Raw genomic sequence first — 21,099 nt, forward strand, 5'->3', positions numbered from 1 at the left:
ATAAATTTTACTTAACCATTCATCAGTTGATAGATATTTGGATTATTTCCATTTTTGACTATTATAAATTATGGTGCCATCAACATTTATGTACCAGTTTTGGTGTATATGCTTTAATTTCTCTTAAGAAAATATTTAGGAGTGGCATTTCTGGTGTTTTTAACTTTTGAGCAATTGCCAAATTGTTTTCCAAAGTGGATGCACTATTTTACATCATTAACACAAGCAATGTACAAGCATTCCAATTTCTTTACATCCTTGCCAACACCTGTTATTGCCCATCTCTTTGATTATAGCCATCTTAGTGGGTGTGAAGTGGTATTTTGCTGTGGTTTTGATTTGCATTTCCTTAACGAATAATTCTGAGCATCCTTTCATGCACTTACTGGCCAGTTATATCGATATTATTTTCTTTGGAGAAGATATAAAAATGTCTATTCACTTGTTAATTCAAATACATGTTTTGCCTATATTTAACAATGGCTTAGTTGTTTTCTTATTATTAGGTTGTAAGAGTTCTTGATGTGTTATGGATACAAGTATATTATTTGCAAATATTTCCTTTCATTCCGCAAGCAAGTTTTCTCACTTTCTTGATAGTGTCCTTTGAAGCATAAACATTTTGTGCCCATTTTTATGAAGTCCAGTTTATCTAATTTTCCTTTCCTCGTGCTTTGAGTGTCATATCTAAAAAACCATTGCCTAATCCAAGGTCATGAAGATTGATGCCTATGTTTCTTCTAGGAGTTTTGAAGATTTAGCTCTTACATTTAGGTCTTTGATGCATTTTGAGTTAATTTATATAGAGTGTGAGGTAGGGATCCAACTTCATTCAATTGCATGTGGATAGCCAGTTGTCCCAGCACTGTTTTTTGAAAAGACTATCATTCCTATTAAATTCTCTTGTCACAATTGCCAAAAATCTACTGGCCGTAAATGTAAGTATTTATATCTGTATTCTCTATTCTACTCCATTGGTCAATATGTCTGTCATTATGTCAGGACCAGATTGTTCTGATTACTGTAGCTTTCTAGTACATTTTGAAAGCAGGAAGTATGGATCCAATTTTGCTCTTCTTTTTCAAGGTTTAGTAATTTGGGATTCTTAGCATTTCCATATGAATTTTAGGATCAGGTTATGTAAAGAAGCCAGCTAGGGTTTTAAAAGGAATAACATTAAATCTGTAGACCAATTTGGATAGTGTTGTTAAGACCCAGGACAAAGGATGTCTCTCAATTTAAGTCTTCTTCGATTTCTTTCAATGATATTCTGTAGTTTCCAGGGTATAAGTCCTATATTTCTTTCATTGAATTTATTTCTATTTTGTATTCTTTCTGATAGTATTATAAATTTAATTATTTCTTAATTTTATTGGCATATTGTTCATTGCTAGTAAAAAGAAATACGATGACATCAAGCAGGTAGTGAAGCAGGCATCAGAGGGCATCTCAAGGAAGCCTGGGCTACACTGCGGACCAAGTTGCCTCCTGTGACTTTAACAGTGATGCTCACTCCTCCATCTTCGATGCTGGGCTGGCATTGCCCTCAATGACCACTTCATCAAGCTTGTTTCCTGCTATGACAATGAATTTGCCAATAGAACAGGAGGGGGACCTATGGCCCACATGGCCTCCAGGGAGTCAGAGCCCCCTGGACCACCGCCCTTAGCAACAGGAAGACAGGCCCTCAGCTGCTGGGGAGTCCTTGCCCCAAAATTCTCCCCCAAACACTGAGAATCTCCTGGCCTCCACAGTTTCCATCCCAGACCCCATGAAGAAGGGGAGGGGCTTAGGGATCCCTACCTTGTCATGAACCATCAATAAAATTCACTGTACTCAGGAGAGAGAAGGGGGGGGGGAGAGAGGGAGAGAGATAAGAAATACAATTGATTTTTATATAATGACCTTGTACTCTGAAATTTTGCTGAACTCATTAATTAGTTTTCATGGGTGTGTGTATGTGTACAAATTCCTTAGAATTTTCTATGTATAAAACATCGTGTCAGCTACAAAGAGATTTACTTATTTTCCAATTTGGGTGCCTTTTACTTCTTTCTTTCTCAGTTGCTACTTAAATATTAGCTTGTTAAACATTTTAAATCCAAGTTTGAATGGGCTGTTTGTGCCAAACTGCCTCCCAGGGGAATCTCCCATTCCCAGAGCCATCCTCTGACAAGAGGATGCTGGGTCAGGCAAACACTCTCTGGGCTCAGGCGGCTATGAGCACCACCACCCCATTTGGGGTCCTGCTCCCACTCCTTACTCCAAACTCAGGACACTAGGCTTCCACATATAATTGGCCACCAATCCTACACTTAGATCACAGAATAAAGGAGAAAAGAGATACTGGAGTGAAAGTACAGGTCTGGGAAACATAAACAACCCACCAAGCAGCCAGGCAGCAGTGGGGTCGGGGGTAGCAGAAGTACCTGTGGGGACCCAGGAGAGATCCAAGTCACCCTTGTCACCTTCTCCCATGCAGACCACTTCCCCTCCCGTGTCAGGATCCCACCCCACCCAAGCTGCCCCGAGGTGTGGAGGTGTACAAACTGAAAGGTACCTATACACACACGGCCTCAGCCGCCAAGGGGAGATGTCCTGTCACACACCCTGATGGGAAGAGGAGTCAGCCAGGCTGGTCACAGGGAGGAGAGCTGCGAGGAGCTCCTCTGGCTGGAGCTGTGCCGGCTCAGGACAAAGGTGGAGGAGTTGCTCTTCTTGCTCACGCTGGTGTCCCCGGGCCGAGAGCCCCTCCGGAAGCCGGAGGAGCAGCAGAGGACGCGCTGCATGAGCTCGTGGAAGAGGTGGCCGGTGAAGAGCATGTAGATCCAGGGGTTGCAGCAGCTGTTGAGGCTGGCCAGGAGCATGGCGATGATGAAGGCCGAGGCTGCAGGGGTTGGGGTGCAGGGAGAAAGAGAACAGGGCATCAGGACTGGAGTGCTAACCACTGTTTCCAGAGAGCAGCTTTTTTCTGGTGCCAGGAGCTGGCCACAGAGTACTAAAGAGACAAAGTCTGGCCCTGGCTGGTGTGCTCAGTGGTTAGAATGTCAGCCCATTCACCAAAGGGTCACAGGTTCGAATCCTGGTCAAGGGCACGTACCTAGGTTGCAGGTTTAATCCCGATATGTCTCTCTCACATCAATGTTTTTCTCTCTCTCTCTCTTTCTTCCCCTCTCTTCCTCCCTCCCTTCCACTCCCTAAAAATCAATGGGAAAAATATCCTCTGGCTCTAGCCAGTCCTGCTCAGTGGTTAGAGCATCTCAGCCCGAGGACTGAAGGGTCTCAGATTCATTTCTAGTCAAGGGCATATATCTCAGATGCAGGCTCCCCAGCCCTGATTCAGGCGCCTGCGGGAGGCAACCAATCCATGTTTCTCTCTCTATGTCTCTCCCCATCCCTTCCACTCTCTCTAAAAAAAAAAAAAAAAGAATGGAAAAAATATCCTTGGGTAAGGATTAACAAAAAATAAAATAAAGAGACAAAGTACGTCTTCCCTGTTGTGCACTCAGATTGCCCCCCAAGTCCTCCCAGGCTAAGCCAGCCCTGGGAGGCTCCAGGTCATTCTCTCATCAAACACTTCCCCACTGCGTGCTTCCACCAGCAGGCGCTGCCCTCCTCACGGCCACCTGTAGGTTCACAGCTCACCCAGTAGGTGCGAGTGCCTACAGCTCAGAGTCTGGAAGCTGCCAGACCTTGTCTGTATTCTAGCCCCATCAGGAACAAATGCTTTTAACTCGCCCCAAACTTCCGTTTCCTAATCTCTAAGTGGGGACAAGCGTACACAAACCCCACAGGAATGCTGTAAGGATTAATAAGTGCCCAGAACATAGTTAAGTGCCCAATACATTGCTGGCTGCCACCTCAGCCATGTGCCAGGCACCAGGCTAGGCACTGGGAACACAAAAATAAAATGAGTGGCACCATGAGGTGGGCACACTGAGGAGAGATGCAACTTTCTAGGAGCAAATCACAGCGGGCCCCACAGAAACCAGCCTTGGAGCTCATGAATGCTCCAGGCAGGGAAGGGAGGAGAGAATGGCGCAGGCATGGGCATGGTGGCCAGGAAGTAGGTTCTCTCTGTGAAGATGCCCCTAAGAGCACTGCTTTGACATGACAACAAACTTTTACTAAAAAAAAAGTGACACTAAAATTAAGTGAGGCACTGTATACAAGCCATTATCCTGAGGACTTATTGAGTTTCAGGAAGAATTAGTGATCAGCAATCAACTTCATGACATTAGTTATCAAAACTGTCACAAATGTAACCTCCAAAGAGAAAGAAAAGTCCTAACCCTAAATACTTCTCTGTGGTAGGAAGCGAGAAAAATCTGGGTTTCTTTCAATGGACTTAAATCAGACAAACTTCAGACATCTCCCAACAACAGAGAAGGATGCGCAGCCATCCAGAAACCCAGGGAATCGTATTCTCAAGGATTCTGTTCACAACCACATCCTCATGAGCAAAGCAACTGCAAAGACTGGGAAAATCCTCTGGTCTTCCGTCTCTTCTGGGAAAAGTTTTCAAAAGGTAAATCCAGGAAAGGATTTTTCATGGGAATGCTGGAGTTTTGAGATCTAGATGCCACCATACTAAAAAGAGGCCACATACTAAACCTGACAAGCTCAGGGGAGGCCTGCATGCCGGCCTCGGAAAGGAACTACATAAGATGGTCTGATCATAAAAATTCCTAACTAAAAGCAGGTAATGGTAGGCAGTCACATCCTAGGCCTGTAGCTTCCTTGACAAAGGTTAATCTTTACCTCAAGTGAGCCTGTGCATTGTCTTCTTGTAACTAAGATAACATGCCTTTGAAATAGGAGTAATGGTCTTCCCCAGACCCCCTCAGGGCACACCCACCTCTGGGAGACCATGGAACCCCTCATTGTCATCTTGCTCCCTGAATTCCACCTCTGTGTGTTGTAAATGTAACTATCCTGTACCCACCAAAGTAACATAAGTATATGTCTCTCCATTTTGCTTTTCATGCAATCCCAGATTTCCCTACTTTACTCTCTCTCACCCCCTTAATCTACCATCAACCCCATTATGGCTCCTCCTTTGATGCTAACATATGAAATAAACTGCCATTTTCTGAAGCACTTTCTCAACCTGTTGCAATTTTGCTTCCAAGCAACTATAGTCAATTTGACTAAAAACAAAACTCATAAAAAATCTCTACAGGCCTGGGCATTTCTTATGCCAACACCACCATCAATGCAGAATAGAGCTATTGGTCTGCAACATGTCCTAGCACCAAAGGGAAGAGGGTGGTTATTTGTGAAACAAATTCATTGGTCCCCCAGATCACCGGAACTCCTTAGAAAAGCCAGTTTCTAGGCCCAACCCTAAACCTAGGGAATCAGACTCCTGGGGCCATGGTTGAGTGGTTGGTTGTAAATAGCCCTCCAGGGGAGACTGAAGCACACCCACGTTTGAGAAGCACTGGTCTGATTCCTTGGTGCAACCTGGAAGGAAAACAAGCTAAGGCAGACCAAAAAAAAAAAACAAAAAACCTTGCAAAAGAGAATGTTTAGAGAAAAGAGAAAAATCAAACCCTTAGACCACATGTGTCAAACACAAGGCCCGCGGGCCAAAAACGTCCCGCCAGGCCTTGAAATGTGGCCCGCACCGCGTTGTCATCACTGCACTCCGCTGCGTTTCCATCACAATGACAGTTTATGACTGTTCAGTAAACCATTCGGCCCTCGATTTAGGCTGGATTTTAGATTTTGGCCCCTTCTGTGATTGAGTTCGACACCCCTACCTTAGACTAAAATAATTTAAAAGAGAGAATGAAGAGGGGGAAAGCCAATAATTTCTTTCTAGAAAAGAAAATGAAAAAAAAAATATTTGCTCTGATTTGAATGGGCAAGAAGATGAATTTAAATTTAGAAATTCTGGTGAAATATCAACAAGACTAAGAATGTATCATAATTAAAGATGCAAAATGAAAGAGGCAAAAATCACACATAAAAGTAAAAAAAAAAAAAAAAAAAAAAAGGCATTGAAAATTATCTATCAGACACCGGGGGGGGGGGAATGTAGGCATCTGAGGCTATAAAATGGGATAGAATGAAGTTCAGGCTTAGGCAGAAAGGCACCGTGTTTTACCCAGCTGTGTGGTTAATGGTATAATCTTAGTTGATTTAAGCTACTTGCCTTCATTTAAGCTACTTGCCTCACTCTTACGTGTGGATCTTTGTAATTTATTTACCCTATTTAAAAAAAAAAAAAAAAAAAACTTCCATAATCGACAACACAAAGTAAACAGCTGATAAATTCTGAGCAGCTGGCCAGCCTGGGTGGGAGGCATGGAGCCATGGCCAGTACCTCTGCCCCCCACCGGGTGGCTACAGACACGAATAACTTGCCTGGCCACCGATGACCCTCTCTAAGCTGATCCTGCTCACATCAAGCTGCCAATGCTAAGGACACATTTGGACTTCTTTTAGTTGACAAATATCCTAATCACCCAAGACCTGAGAGTACTCCCTGTGGTGGAATTTCAAGCCATCTGCAGGAAGGAGAGCTACTTAGAAATATAAAAAATAAAAAATAAAAGAACAAGGACTATGGTGGACATTTCAAAGGGGGAAAGCAGCAGGAATAGCAGACACACTGGTGAGAATGCTCCGGAGAGAGCATTCAGACACTGCCAGAGCTGGAGAAGGGCAGTTTCATGGAAGGAGAGACTGGAAAGAGCTGGACTGAGGAGGACTTTGAATCCAGGCTGCATCTGAACTTGAATCTGAACTTGAATCTACAGGCAATGGGCAGCCACTGGTGGTTCCAGCAGACGAGTGACTGCACCTCAACTGCTCTCTGCCTTACTGCATCTTGTTCAGGCTACAACAGTGCCCTTCCATAGGGTTGTTACAGAGATCTTACACCTGCCTCCCTCACTCCAGCCTATTTGGCCTTTTACAGAAAAAGTTAGCCAATCCTTTATGTCTAAAGAGGGGCCGATGTTAACCTGTTAACCGAGCGGGACGTATAAATACATCAAACGGAAACAATATCGGGAACGGGTAGGACGAATGAATACATCCTGGAAATATATGTTGCGCCCTGAGAGGGACGGTATATATTTTTTGTAATCTTTATAATTGTTTGTAAAATTTATAATTTTTAAATTCGATGTTTTCATTTTTTGTTGGTATTCTTTTCTATTTTTTTGTAATTTTGTATTTTCCTTTGTGCTTTATATATAAATAAATGAAAAAATATATATATCATTTATTTTAATTAAGTATAAATGAAAAAATAGTAATAATATGAAATTACTACGTCCTTCGGGCGTGACGTACTGACACGTCCTAGTAAAAGAGTACGCACCCATTACAGGTTGCGTAATTAAAAAGGGAACTCCCCGGTTAACAGGTTTAATTAAAAAGCATATAAAAGGGCTCAGAAAGGGGAGGGGCAGACCCCCAGGGCAAACTCAGCCCACTGTTCCCCACATTAACAGGAGTGGTAGGTAGTACTTGGGGGAGGAACTGGTAGGCCCAGGACTGGGGACTACAGGTGATCTTTAAGGAGGGGCTCCAAGCTGGGGAGGTAAGCAGAAATAGCCATGTACCAAAAGCAGACAACTCATGCTGGGTAACTGTACCCCAGGAGACAGGAGACACTCTGTATTTCCACCTCGCACCGTGACTCATGGAGAGGTGGGCGGCTGAGGGCCACTCCTGGACTGTGTGCCTGAGATCCGCCTACCAGGCCCGGCTTTACTCAAGCCAGGAGAAGTCCCCTGTTTGGATATCCCAGAACTCCCTCCACTCAGATTTCCCAGCACTCCCGTCACTGGAGGCCCAAATTAGCCCAGAACAGCTGACACGCAGCTGCCCGAGACCTCTCTGGGCTGTGCTGTCCCTGAGGCGGTTCACATACAATTTAGCTGGCATCTCTCTTTTCATCTGAATCAAATCAAGCTCATCGACTTTTACACTCCAGAAACCAACAACTAGGTTCAAGGCCTCCTCATTGCCCCATGTCAGTGTCCCCCTAATGTCAATACTAGGGTCTAAGTTCCTTATTCCTATGGGGGCTATGTAGAACTTGGCCGTCGTAGTCTAAAGAAGACCTTTTTATTTTATTTTTTTTACTGTACACATATATAAAGACTGAAAAGCAATATGTATTACAGAGTGCCTTCTTTGAAAAAAGACCACAATTTGACAACATTGGAACTGTTCTAAAAATTGGAATTGTTCTAAAAATCCCAAGTGTATGATCATCCTATGTATCATAGGGTCGGGATTAACAGCCAAATTTGTGGGCTACAGAGTGTTACGTGTGCTTCCATTACGTCACTGCTCAAAGCTAGGGAACATGTGCTCTCTGGACTGAACTTGAGGCATAGCCACATTCTGAAAACGGAAGGGCAGGGGCCTTTTGGCAAATGACCAGCCCTTTTCTACTCTGAGGGGACAACAGGGCCCTGTACCCAGTGGGCCATATGTGTCAAGGCAAACTGCACGTTTTGGTGAAAGAGAAAAGATATTAAAAGACTTACTACTCAATGGGCCAGCTCATGCGCACTGCAAAGATACCACCACCTGGATGCTTGTTAAAAATGCAAACCACACCCAGTCCTCCTGAATCAGAATTTGCATTTGAACAAGACCCCCCACATGATTTGTGTACACACTGAAGTTTGAGAAGCATTCCTCTATTAGGAGGAAAATAAAGTAACTGGCCAATGATCTCAACATGCCTTCTTTGCATAGTCAGCTCCTACTCACCCTTCAAAACCCTTTCCAAATGTTGATTCCCCTCTGAAGTCCTCCTGATTTTTCCCCCAGAAAGAAAATCAACGAATCCCTCTTAGGACACTCATAGTACTTGATAAATAAATACTTCTCTTATAGCATCATCCCTTCATACTATTGTTATTTACGTTTATAACCTATTTATGTTTATAACCTGTTATTTAGGTTTATAATTTGTAGCTTTGTCCCTGGCGAGCAAAGACTTGAACTGAAGCATGAAATTAGAGACAGAAGTCCTGATAAATCAGCCACCTCCACCAGCACACTGAAAGGCAAAAGGACAATTTCCCAGTTTGATGACAGGAGATGGCTCCTATCAAGATGACTAGACTCAAGTGCAATTCCCTCTAGAAAAATTAAGTTCACACCCAGATATCATGGTCAGGTGGAGAGAAAGAGAAACAGGATGAGATGTGAGGCAAGGGCCCTGGAGGGCAGAGACTGTGATACTGGAGCATCTGGCAAATGGGTAGAAAACGCCAGCTTCCGGGGAGCACTCTATTCTTAACCCCTTGGGGGCCAGGAGTAAGGATCACAGGAATCAGGGGCTGGGACACTGAAGATCACCTGGTTATGCCCCATTCCTGCCCACCTGGGTCCCCTTGTTTCCAAAACCCAGAGCTAGGACCTCCCCACCGTACCTCCTGCTGTCTCCTCCAGTTTCGCTTTCCCTCATGACACTCTCGCTCCCAGCATCCCTGTGCTGGCCACCATTCCTCAACGGAGCCTGCAGCCCCTCAGCTACAATGCTGCTCTGGAGCTCAAAACAATTCCCACCCCTCATTGCACTGACTTACCTCAGGACCCTGGCCCACCCTGAACTTTAGTTTTTAAAAGCTACCATTTATTGCCCTAGCCCCGTGGTTCGCAAATTGTGGCTCTCGAAACACATGCGGCTCTTTGGCCCCTTGAGTGTGGCTCTTCCACAAAATACCACAGCCTGGGCGAGTATATTTTGAAGAAGTGGTATTAGAAGAAGTTTAAGTTTAAATAATTTGGCTCTCAAAAGAAATTTCGATCGCTGTACTGTTGACATTTGGCTCTGTTGATTAACAAGTTTGCCGGCCTTTGCAGCCTAGCCAGTTTGGCTTAGAACGAAGGGTCCCAGATTTGATCCTGGTCAAGGGTATGTACCAGGGTTGCAGGCTCCTGCCTGGCCCAGGGTTTCATAGCTCCTGTAGGAGGCAACCAATCAATGTGCTTTTCTCACATCCATGTTTCTGTCTTTTACTCTCTCTAAAAATCAATGGAAAAATATCCTCGGGTAAGGATTACAAATAAAATAAAATAAAATAAAATAAAATAAAATAAAATAAAATAAAATAAAAAAATAAAATAAAATAAAATAAAATAAAATAATAAAATAAAATAAAAAAATAAAATAAAATAAAATAAAATAAAATAAAATAAAATAAATAAAATAAAATAAAATAAAATAAATAAAATAAATAAAATAAATAAAATAAAATAAAATAAAGTAAAGTAAAGTAAAGTAAAGTAAAATAAAATAAAATAAAATAAATAAAATAAATAAAATAAATAAAATAAAATAAAATAAATAAAATAAAATAAAATAAAATAAAATAAAATAAAATAAATAAAATAAAATAAATAAAATAAAATAAATAAAATAAAATAAAATAAAATAAAATAAAATAAAATAAAAGCAAACATTTATTGAGCACTTACTATATACTAGGAGGCACTATGCTACTGGCACATTCCACCCCCTGCCCAACCTAAACTCTATTCTCAACCCCAGAAATCTGAGGTCTAGGCAGGTTGGGGGTCCCTGCTGCCACTCCATTTGACTACCCCACGGGACATAAGACCCCAATGCCAGCCTGGCAGACACTGGGAGTGTCCCTCCCAGAGGTCCGTGGTATACCCCAAATTCAGTGGCCAACCTCGGCCTGACCGTTGCACGGTTATGGACACAGCAGCTGTTGGCCGAGGGAGGGCAGGTGAAGGCCTGAGGGGGGCTCCCTGCAAGCTCTCCTCACCAGGGGCTGGCAGAGCCAGGCAGAGGCCATGCGGACAGAACCCTCAGGGCACACTGAATAACCGGTGGCAGAATGAATGCACTGGCATTCAGCGGAGGAAGGAGACCCCCAGCTGGGGAGACAGAGTTTCATGTAAGGGGCCCTGGAAGAGGGCCCCGCACAGCTCCTGAGAGCATCCTTCTCACAGTCCCTGAGGTCAATGGCACCCCCTGGAGGTGTGCACAAAGCAGCCCACACTGGAACTGGGCTCTGAGAGATGGGTCTCCCCAGAAGAGATGGGGGTGGGCCCTCCTCGGTGAGAACACTGTCAGTGTGAGCGCCAAGCAAAAGGACCTGTGGGGAGTGGCAAGGGGGCAGGCCTGGAAGGGGACACGAGGCCAACGGGCCAGAGCCCAGGCAAGTTGGCAAGGGGCGCTCATCTGCGGGCTGTCAGTCCAGGTCAGGCCTGCATGTGGCTCTAAACCACTGCTTCTCAGCCAGACGTGGGCAATGTCTGGAGATAGTGTTGCTGGTCACATGGGGAGGGGGGATGCAGTAGCATCTAGTGGGTAGGGCAAGGTATGCTGCTAAAGGTACTTCAGGGCATGGGACAACAGCCCCTCCTGACGCCACACTAAAACAAAGATTATCGTGCCCAAAACGTCAATAGCCAAAGTTTAAAACCTCTGCTCTCAACCAAGAAGGTGGTAACGAAAAGGAAAAGGAAAAGGGAAGTGCGACGTGGGAGGTGTGTGTTGAGGTGTAGGGGTCAGTGAACAGCAGGGAAAGTCAAGCGACAGGCATGGAGCCCAGAATGCTGAGAGGGCAGTGCCAATAGTAGCCATGAGGCTGGGTGTTGCCGGAAGGAGCCCAGGGGTATCCAGGCCAGAGTGGGTGCAGGGCTCTGGTATGGTGCGCTTGGGACTGAGCCAGGAATCAGCTTTTTAAACAAGTGCCAGCAGATCCTGACTCTCAGACAAATATAATACTCTGAAAATGCTGGCATGGGACAGGCGCAGTGCAATCTAGCAGTGTCTGACATGAGGTGACTGGGTCAATCCCAGCTCCACCACTTACTCAATGTGCTCCCTGAGCCTCAGTGTCCCCATTTGTGAAATGGGGATAATACCCTCTTCCCTGGCTGTGTTTGGGTGAGGAGGAAAGATGGGGCAGGGCACAGGGTCTAGCACTTAACTAGGGGTGGTGCTGGTATCACCTAGTCCAACTTCTCACCTCACTGAAACTGATGCCCAGGCAGGGCATCGGTGTCCCATCGGGAGGTACCATCTCCATTGCTCAGATGGGAATGCCCAGAGGCATCTCCCACAGGGATTCTCATCACTTCCCAGTGCTATCTCAGGGTCCAGGGACTCTGGCTGGTGGGGACTGGCATACAGGGCCTAGCAAAGCACAGTTAAGCCTCTACCCAACCCTCAGAAGTGAGCCTTATGGGCTTGCCTTTGCTTCCAACTGCTAGTGGGGTCATCAGGCGGGCCAGCCTCTGAGGCAGCTAATAGACCAGCCCTCACCCCAGGCCTCACTGAGTCCCTCCAGAGAGCTGATCTCCTCCCACAGGCCCTCCCACAACCCCTGCCCCTCTCCCCAACCCACTCAGACACCCATCAAATGGGAAAAATATGTAGCAAAGCCTCACACAATAGATTTTTTATTTTTTGCTATTAATCAAATCTCTAAAGAAAACGTCTCCTTCAGCCAGAAACTCAAAGCGAAAACATTAGCACTAGCCAAGAATGTAAAAGAACTTGCAATTGATTAATCAGACAGGAGTATGGTCCTCAACTGTCCCTCTAATTGCAATTTATATTCAGAAGGGCCAAGCTAAGACCGACCTGTCCAGCCTCCTCCAGCCCAGCCTTTCCCACCGCTCTCCATATGAGTGAGTCACCTAACGAGCAGGCCCCTCTCCAAGGTGCCCAGCCCACCCAACCTTGGGCAGAGTCCTTGGAAGGTGGCAAGCCTCACTGGAGGGGCCTTGGTTCCACAAAAACAGGGAGGGGCTGGGAAGCTATCATCAGATGGGAAAACACTTCAAACCAGGCCTCTAGTGCATGTCAGCCTTCCTTCTGGTACAACGCTCCTTCCTGACGGGGTTTGGCTGCCCCAGTGATGGGCAAACGCTCCTTCCTGATGGGGTTTGGCTGCCCCGGTGATGGGCATTTACTTCTTCACCAGGGAACCAGGTCTGCTGTGGAAGGGCTGCTTAGAAAGTCCTTATTTCTCCAAGTCCAACTCTACACATGCATCCCTGTGCTTTCTCCCGTACCTCCCTCCTCCACATCCCACGTTATCTGTTCAACAAGCATTGCTTGAGACACCAATGGGTGCCCAGCCTGTGCTAGGCCCCTGGTGCACACCGGTGACCAGGACAGGCCGTATCCCCGTTGTGACAAGGCTCACAGTTCACCTCGCCAGTCTTCACTAGTCTCTCCCCCACATACCAACCTGCCTGGGCACAGAGCCGATTGTCCAGCAGGCTGTGCCTGCACCTCTTCCCCCTCCGCCCAAGCAATCAAGAGAAAAGTGTCCATCCCCTCCCGTAGGAATAACTGCCCAAATCTCAGTCAACCCCAAACATGCAAACAAGACCTTTGACGTAGAGTGACCCTGATCCTGTGGCCCCCTCGTGCATGTCATCTTCATAACTCCACGAGTTGGCTACCTTTGTTATGCACAGGAGGAAGCGGAGGATCAGAGAGATGAAGCCACTTGCTCAAGGACACACAGGAGGAAACAGCCAGCAGCCTCCAAACGCAGGCCAGCCGTGCTGCCCTCTCCCTGCACCAGGGAGCCCGGGCCCGGTTCTGTTCTCTGGGCATCGCTTGCTCCTGTGGAAATCAGCAAGTTCGAGAGGAAAAGGGACTATTCCAAAAGATGAATATGGCTCATCTAAAACTGTGAGTGAGATTTTCCTTTAATTCCAAAGGGTCTCCTCTAGCTTCCCGGCTTCTGAGAACCATCACATCCCACCCTATCTGCCTACCTGCCCCCCTCCCCTCTCACCTATGCCCACTGGAATGGGCATTTCACGAGGGACACATTGGAAGGGAAGAACCTGGGACAGAGATTAAAAATCAGCTCACCATACCCAATCCGCATCCACCAACCCCTGGAAAAATGGACATGGCCTTTTTACCTCCTCCCTCAGAACTATCCCAAGGCTGGAGTTCTTGGGACCAGCAGCAAAAAAAAAAAAAAAAAAAAATTTCAGCAAGTCCAAGGGGGAAGATTGGTGTGGCTGTGGGACTTGATTCTGAAGGATGCAGGTGGGGCTTATCACACCTGCATGGATGGTGTCTGGTCTCAGCCCTCCTACAGTCCCCAGGCTCACCTAGTCAGCACTCCGGCGTGTGGCTGCTTTAAAGGGGGAACTCATTAAATGACAGGGCAGCCTGCTATCACTCTTATCACTCATTGTTTTTTCTTCCAGTCAGTGGAAATATTGAAACTGGGTTTTCCTCTTAGCTCGACTTTAGGGGAAGGAAGCCCTGTGGGCAGCTCACCTCCACACAGACTTTATCATTATTATTACTGTGATTACTCTTTTGTCCCCTTCATCTAAGGTTTGTTGTGTCTACTCTGTCTTGCTGCAATACATGAATCTTGGTGCCCCACCTCAAATTATTTTTGGAATAAGCTGAGCTCTAAGCCCATGAAGGCGGCCCTTGGTTTGAATGAAGGTGTAGGGGTTGGGGGACAGGGTGGTCAAGGCAGAGCACGGTAAAAGGGGCGCCCGCTGGAGGCAGGGACCAGCTGCCAAGGCCAGCATGACTTCCTCACCGCTCTGCTCTGGAGCTGCTTCTGGTTCTGTTTTCCAGATGAAGCTACTGGCAGGAAGAGATTCCACGTCTGGCCCCTTCTGCCCCCATCTGAGCCTGTCTGTCCAGGGGTTTCCCTGAAGAATGTCACACTGTCCACAAGCTCCCTGAGCTCCCTCCTCTACTCCCAGGCAATAAGCAGATCAAGGAGCCCCGATCTAGGTATTTCGCATCTCTTGTAAATCACCTTCCTCTTGGACAGGAAAGTGGGGGCTGTGCACTGATTCCATTTTGTTGATCAACATTTCCTGGGTAACTTGAGAGCGGTCTCTCTTTGATTCTTTCATTAACGCTTGACGATAGTTTCTAGACTGAGTCATATCTCCAAGGTAACTGTAAATACCATCATTTCTGATGGCCCAGCCGGCTACTTGCAATTATCCAGATTAATGTCAAGTGGGCACAGGCTGTGTATTCTGGCTGAGCCCACGAACACTCGGAACCTTGCATGCCGTGGCCAGAGCCTGAGTCCTCTGTGCTCGGGGGGCCTCTCCCACATGGGCTGGCTCCTGCTCCTGGCAGCCCGCTGGAGGTGGGGAGGGAGGGTGCTGGTGACATGGAGCCATGGAGCCCTGGAGTCTGCGTTTGTAGTCTTCTCCAGCACCCAGGACAGAATGCCCCGGAGGACCAGGGGACCTGGGCTTTTCATGTGAGACCCACCCTGAACTAGGAAAAAGCAAAGGAGCAAAGGGAAGAAAGACCTGAGGTTCCGATTCGGAGAGTCCGCTTCTTTTCCGGCTCCTGGAGCCGGAGCATGAGCCCATCTCTACGGAGGCCTCGCCCAGGACATCCTCCTCCGGGGACCAGAGTGCTCTGCCCCCACTTCACCCAGGAGCGCTTTCTCTTCTCTTTCCCTGTGTCTTGTTTTTAAGACAGACAAATACAAAATTGCTTGATGTACTTTTTGTTGTGATATTAATCCTCACCCGAGGACATTTTTTCCTTTTTTTTTTTTTTTTTTTGAAAGAGTGGAAGGGAAGGAGAGAGGGAGACAGGGAGGAGGAGGAGGAGGAGGAGGAGGGGAAGGAGGAAGAGGAGGAGTATGACAATGATGATGAAAAGGATGAAGGAGGAAGAGGAGGAGGAGAGAGAGAGAAAGAGACAGAGACAGACACATGGACAGGTTGCTTCCCACATGGGGCCAGGATCAAACTTGCAACCCAGGTACATGCCCTTGACTAGAAAATGAACCCACAACACTTCGGTGAGAGAGCTAACATTCTAACCACTGAACACACTGGTCAGGTCAACTTAGTGTACTTTTAAAGTATAGAAAAAATATACACTTCACTGAGTGATTATGACATTTGCTGGCCACATAATCTTCGGGGAGAAAAATGAGAAAGAGGAGAGCAGGTGAGGGGGACGGACAACAGGAAGTCATATAAGAGACAGCGAGAAGGGAGAAAATCACTAAGGAGGAAAATAAATGGGAGAGGTGAGGAGGCTACAAAGAGAGAGGAGTCAGAGTGTTTGCCGAATGAATGAAATGAATGCTGAAATGTCCTCACCTAAAATGTAAGACGCTAAGGGAAGTGGGGATCCCTCACTGAAAGTCCACTGCTAGTAAGAGTTCAAGGGAGCATTAGATCCCAGGTCTCCCCAATATCCACTCTAAGGGAGTGCCAGCCTCACTTCCTCAAGGCCTGGGTCTGGGCTCCCCAGGAGCCTGCCCAGGAACGAATGGCCCGGTGTCTCACCTACAACACCTCACTGCTGGCTTCTGCCAACCTAACTCCCGAATGAGAACCCTAGCACAGGAAGAAGTGCGAGGTGGATAGGAAACCCCAGCTCTAGTGGCTGCTCTGCCTCTGACTTGCTGTGTGACCGGGAGGATGTGCCTTCCCCTCTCTGGATCCCTGAATCCCCTCTCTAAGGAGTGACCAGGGACTGTGTGATGAAGCCAGGCTGGCTTTGCTGAGTCCTCTCAGCAACCTTACCCCTCACAGCTAGGTTGGCATAACAAAGGTGCTCAATAAATATTGAAGACAATTGGCCCAGGAATAATGCTAGACTACCTAGGAGGGCTGGGAAAGCCAGGAGTCTGGTTTTGGGGAGAGAGCAGAGCAAAGTTATCCAGTTGAGTAAAGGGAGATTTCAGTTTGCACCAGATGGTTGTTTGAGACTCTTGGAAGCAGTAATGATTATATCAGGAAATGGGACATTTGTGCTGTCTCAAAAGGCAGATAGGATAAAAGCAAACCCCTTGGTTTCTCCTGACAAACACTGGAGTCCCTGGCATCCCAGTGGACTTTTATGTGCTTGCCCTCAAACAAAAAGCTCTGAGTTATTCACCACCACTGGTTACCCCTCCTACTCTTGGCAAATTGTGGCAATGAGACAGCAACTGCCTGGAGCTCCCAGCAATCCAGAGACAGCCCCTAGCACAGTGGTTCGCAACCTTTTTCCGATGGTCTTAGGTGACCCTGCTAACGGTTCTCAACCTGTTGAGACCCATCCTGTCTAGACCCACATGTTGAGAACCGCTGCTGTAGAGTCTAAGACCATCGGAAAACACAGATATTAACATTACAATTCATTAACAGTAGCAAAATTACAGTTATAAAGTAGCAATGAAAATAATTTTGTGTTTGGGGGTCACCACAGCATGAGGAACTGTATTACAGGGTCAAGGCATTAGGAAGGTTGGGAACCACTGTCCTAGCGCTCCCCCCCCCCCCCCCCCAGCCCATAGTGTCTCTGCTCCCCCAAACTTCCTCGCCACAGATCACCCCATTCTTTCCTCTCCTCCTCTTCTGCCAGTCACCCAGACACCAGCCAAACTGGGACAAAAACCCCTGGCCACCCTCAGCACTGCCCTCACAGTCCTCCACCTGGAGGGCAAGTTCCCCACCTAGAGAAATCACCCAAATCTCCCGTCAAATTTGAAAATGTGGGACCTTGCTCCCCTCCCTTCCCCACAGCCCCAGCAGAAGCACATCCCTTAGCCCTCAGGCTTGCCTACAGCACCTGGTGTTACTCACCTCTCTCCCACCTCCACCAAGCCAGGGCTCACAGACTCACTGCCCAGCACCCTACCAGCGCTTGGCTGGCCCAATTGAATCGCCCATCTCCCACTGCCCTTATCCGAACCGGAACCTGTGGTTCTGGCTGGCTTGAACTTAGAATGGACGTTCAACGCAAAGTGAACTTAAAGTGGAGGGATCTTGAAGCTGGGCCCGGGGTTCAAGAGTGACCTCCACCGCTCCCCAACAACTCTTAAACACCATCACTTGAACCTCCGTTTCCAGGTCCATAACGAGGAACCATTACCATGTGCAGCCCAAGGACCATGCTAAGGACTTTATGTGCATTTTTCCCTTTTCCTTCCCCTCCTGCCTAGTGACAGCTGGTACTTGCATCATTATTGTCATTTTACAAAAGAGGAAGTCGAGGCTCAGGGAAGTTATGCCCAAATCACTTGGCCAGTGGACGATGGAGCCATGCATAAATCAAACCCAGCTCTGCAGGATTCCCACCCACCCACCCCCAAGAAGGCCCCAGACTCCCCAATGTGCGGAGGCAGCAGAGGCAGGGCCCTGCCCAGCCAGCATGCTTGCTCCTCCCAGTCTCCCAGCCCGCACTACCTTCCTTGGGCGCGTTGGCGTCCCAGACGCTCCACATCTGCACAAAGAAGAACGGTGTCCAGCACACGATGAAGGCCAGCACGATGATGAAGGTCATCTTGACCGTGCGGATCTTGGCCCTGGAGATGAGCTTGACGCTGCTGACTCGAGCCAGGGCCGCTCCCTCCCTGCTGCCCGCCTTCGCGCACTCGGGCCCCTTGGCCGCCCCCTCGGCCGCCGTCTTGTTCCGGAAGTTCTGCCAGATCTTGAAGCAGATGAGGCTGTAGCAGGCGGTGAGCACGATGACCGGCACGATGTAGACGGCCAGGGTGATCCACGTGACGTAGGCCTTGGGCCCCCAGGGCTGGATGAAGCCCGCCCAGCAGTCGAAGACGCCGTCGGCCACCTCGCGGATGGAGAAGATGTGCACCTGCGGCGCGCTGGCCACCAGGCAGCCCAGCCAAGTGAGGAGCACAGCCAGGCGGTCGGCGCGGCGGCGCAGGGTGCGCAGCGGCTGGCAGATGGCCAGGCAGCGGTCCAGCGACATGAGCAGCAGCAGGTAGGTGGAGGCGAACATGCCCACCACCTGCAAGTACTTGACAAGGCGGCACAGCAGGTCGGGGCCGTGGAAGCGGAAGGTGATGTCCCACAGCAGCTGCGGCAGCACCTGGAACACGGCCACCACCAGGTCGGCGATGCTCAGGTGCTTCATGAAGAAGAAGAGGCGCGAGTGCTTGTGGCGCGTGGTGCGCAGCGCCAGCAGGACGCACGCGTTGCCGCTCAGCGCCAGGAAGAGGATGAGGCACAGCACGGCCACCTCCACGCGCGCCAGCGCCTCGTTGCGCAGCGGCCCGAGCGTGCGGTTGCCCTGCGGCCCGGGCGGCGCCGCGCTCCCGTTGACCGCCTCGGCGCTCCAGTTGGCCTCGAGGGCGCCCTCCATGGCCGTGGCCTTCGGGTGCTTTGTCAGACGCGGTGTGACGCGATGGGGCGGGCCCGACGGGGGCCTCCTGGCGCACCTGGGGGCGGCTCCGATTTCTCTCCGGAGACTCCGAGGGCTGATCTGCCGGGTGGGACCCTGAAACAAACCCCCCAGTGCCTTGAAAAGACCGCCACGGCTCTCTCCCGAAGCACGTGCTGCGCGGGTATCCCCTTCCCGGGACCCCAAATCCTCTGTGACTCGGGGTGCAACTGCGGGCCCCGGGATCGCCACCCCAGAAATCCCCGATTGAGGTACCTCCTCCGAGCCGCTGGAAATGACCGCGAATCTATCGGACCTCCAGTTCCTTCAGAGTCAGTCGCTTAGAGGAGAGGGGAGGGTCCTCATCAGCCACTCTGCCCCAGGACTGGGACGCCTACCAAACCAGGGATCCCCAAACTAGCTACCCGCCCCCAGGACTCTCAGCCCTGCCACCTTCCGCAAGACCCCCAAGCCTTTCCTAGTAAACGTTTCTCCAGTGACTCCCCCCGGAGATCCCGGACAGCCCTAGCCTGGAAAACCACAGCTCAGGACCATCCTGCAACCTCCTGTTTCTAAGACGCTTAACCATCCCCCCACCCTCTCACCCCACCCCCCGAATTTCCACAGCAACTGCTTCCGCGGGACCCCAGCCCAGGGGTCCCTTCTAGAAGAAATCCCGCCTCAGTATCTGCCTCCAGGACGCCTAACCGCTGTTCCCAAAAGTCCAACAGCTGTTCCCAAAAACCCTCCAGCGGGGTCCTCCGGGCCCAGACACCTCCCGAGGGGAACTTCCCCAACCCAGCGCCCTGGGGCATTCCAAAGCGCATCTTGGTCCCGGGGGCCATGGGCTCTGGCACTTTACAATCTCGGGGCACCCCGCGCGCCTACAGGAACCAGGAGAGCGAGGCACTTCACCACTTTCACTTGGATCCGAAATGGCCCATCAGTCCCAGCCATCCATCCCATCCACGGAGGGGCAGGAGGATCCAGCTACCTGCACCGAGTCCACGGGCTGGCCTGAAGTTGGCTCCGGGAGTTGCACCGCCGCGGAAGGCTCCAGAGATGCGTGCGCTCCCAGCCCAGGCTGGGGTGGCCGCGTTGGCACCGTCTGACAATAGACTGAGTTCTTGCGCTCTGGAGCCTCCCTGGAATCCCCTCTCCCGCAGCCTGACGTCCGCTGATGGGGACAGAGGCGAGTGAGAGCGCCGCCAAGATTGGTGCGCGCGGACGGCGTCAGCCTGCGGTGCGGTCTGCCGGCGCCGGGGCGCTTTTCCGCAGCCAGTGGCCGGGCTGCACCACCACAGAAACCCGCCGGGGGGCGCAGAAGGCCGACAGGGCCGACCCCCGCAGGGCCGGGTTAACTCACTAGGTGTTGTTGGCCTCCGAGCGGTAACCAGCAGGTTTAGTTCTCAGTCTTTAAAACTGGAGGAAAGGAACTTGTAAATAACCCTGTTGGTTTCTTCCTTTCTTGGTTCAGAAGCTGCAGACTTTCAGGCAATAGGAGGCTTGAATAACAAGTGTTTTCCGGAGTAGATGGTGATGAAGTTGCAAAAGCATTTAAGTGATACTTCCCATATACCAGGCAGGTTAATTTCAGCGCTCGCTCTCCCCTCCCAGGGGCTTGATGTGGTGGATTTAGCAGTGAATACGAGTAAATCCTTGCTTTGGTATACTTTAGCTCATATTTCCATTCATGAGGAATTAGAAATGCTGTCCGTTTTAATCAGCAAGGGGAGAGGTCTTTGTTTTTTAAGTTGTTTTAGAGAGAGATCTCACAGGGGTGGAGGATTATATCTTCATTTTAATTTCTTTTCTTTTTTTAATATATTTTATTGATTTTGTACAGAGAGAAAGGGAGAGAGATAGAGAGTTAGAAACATCGACGAGAGAGTCATCGATCAGCTGCCTCTTGCACACCCCCCACTGGGGATATACCCGCAATCAAGGTACATGCCATTGACGGGAATCGAACCCAGGACCCTTCA

The 21,099-nt window shown here is 48.9% G+C and overlaps 1 protein-coding gene across 1 annotated transcript; it reads right to left on the reverse strand.

Annotated features, from left to right (window-relative positions):
- Positions 1 to 337: 337 nt before the first annotated feature.
- Positions 338 to 20,545, reverse strand: OXTR (oxytocin receptor). Its single transcript, XM_036430972.2, has 3 exons — positions 20,109 to 20,545; positions 18,178 to 19,231; positions 338 to 2,887 (listed from the first exon to the last, which is right to left on the reverse strand). Exons 2-3 carry the CDS (start codon positions 19,094 to 19,096, stop codon positions 2,640 to 2,642), a joined length of 1,167 nt encoding a protein of 388 aa, XP_036286865.1. The 5' UTR covers positions 19,097 to 19,231; positions 20,109 to 20,545; the 3' UTR covers positions 338 to 2,639.
- Positions 20,546 to 21,099: the final 554 nt, after the last annotated feature.

Source organism: Pipistrellus kuhlii, unplaced genomic scaffold (genome assembly GCF_014108245.1).
Source record: "Pipistrellus kuhlii isolate mPipKuh1 unplaced genomic scaffold, mPipKuh1.p scaffold_m20_p_11, whole genome shotgun sequence".
Classification (NCBI taxonomy): domain Eukaryota; kingdom Metazoa; phylum Chordata; class Mammalia; order Chiroptera; family Vespertilionidae; genus Pipistrellus; species Pipistrellus kuhlii.

Excerpts from the sequence above, each read along its gene's own strand:
- OXTR (XM_036430972.2), bottom strand. The coding sequence starts at position 19,096 with ATGGAGGGCGCCCTCGAGGCCAACTGGAGCGCCGAGGCGGTCAACGGG. Across the intron at positions 2,888-18,177 it reads CGCCAACGCGCCCAAGGAAG|CCTCGGCCTTCATCATCGCC; the intron begins GTAGTGCGGGCT and ends CAACCCCTGCAG.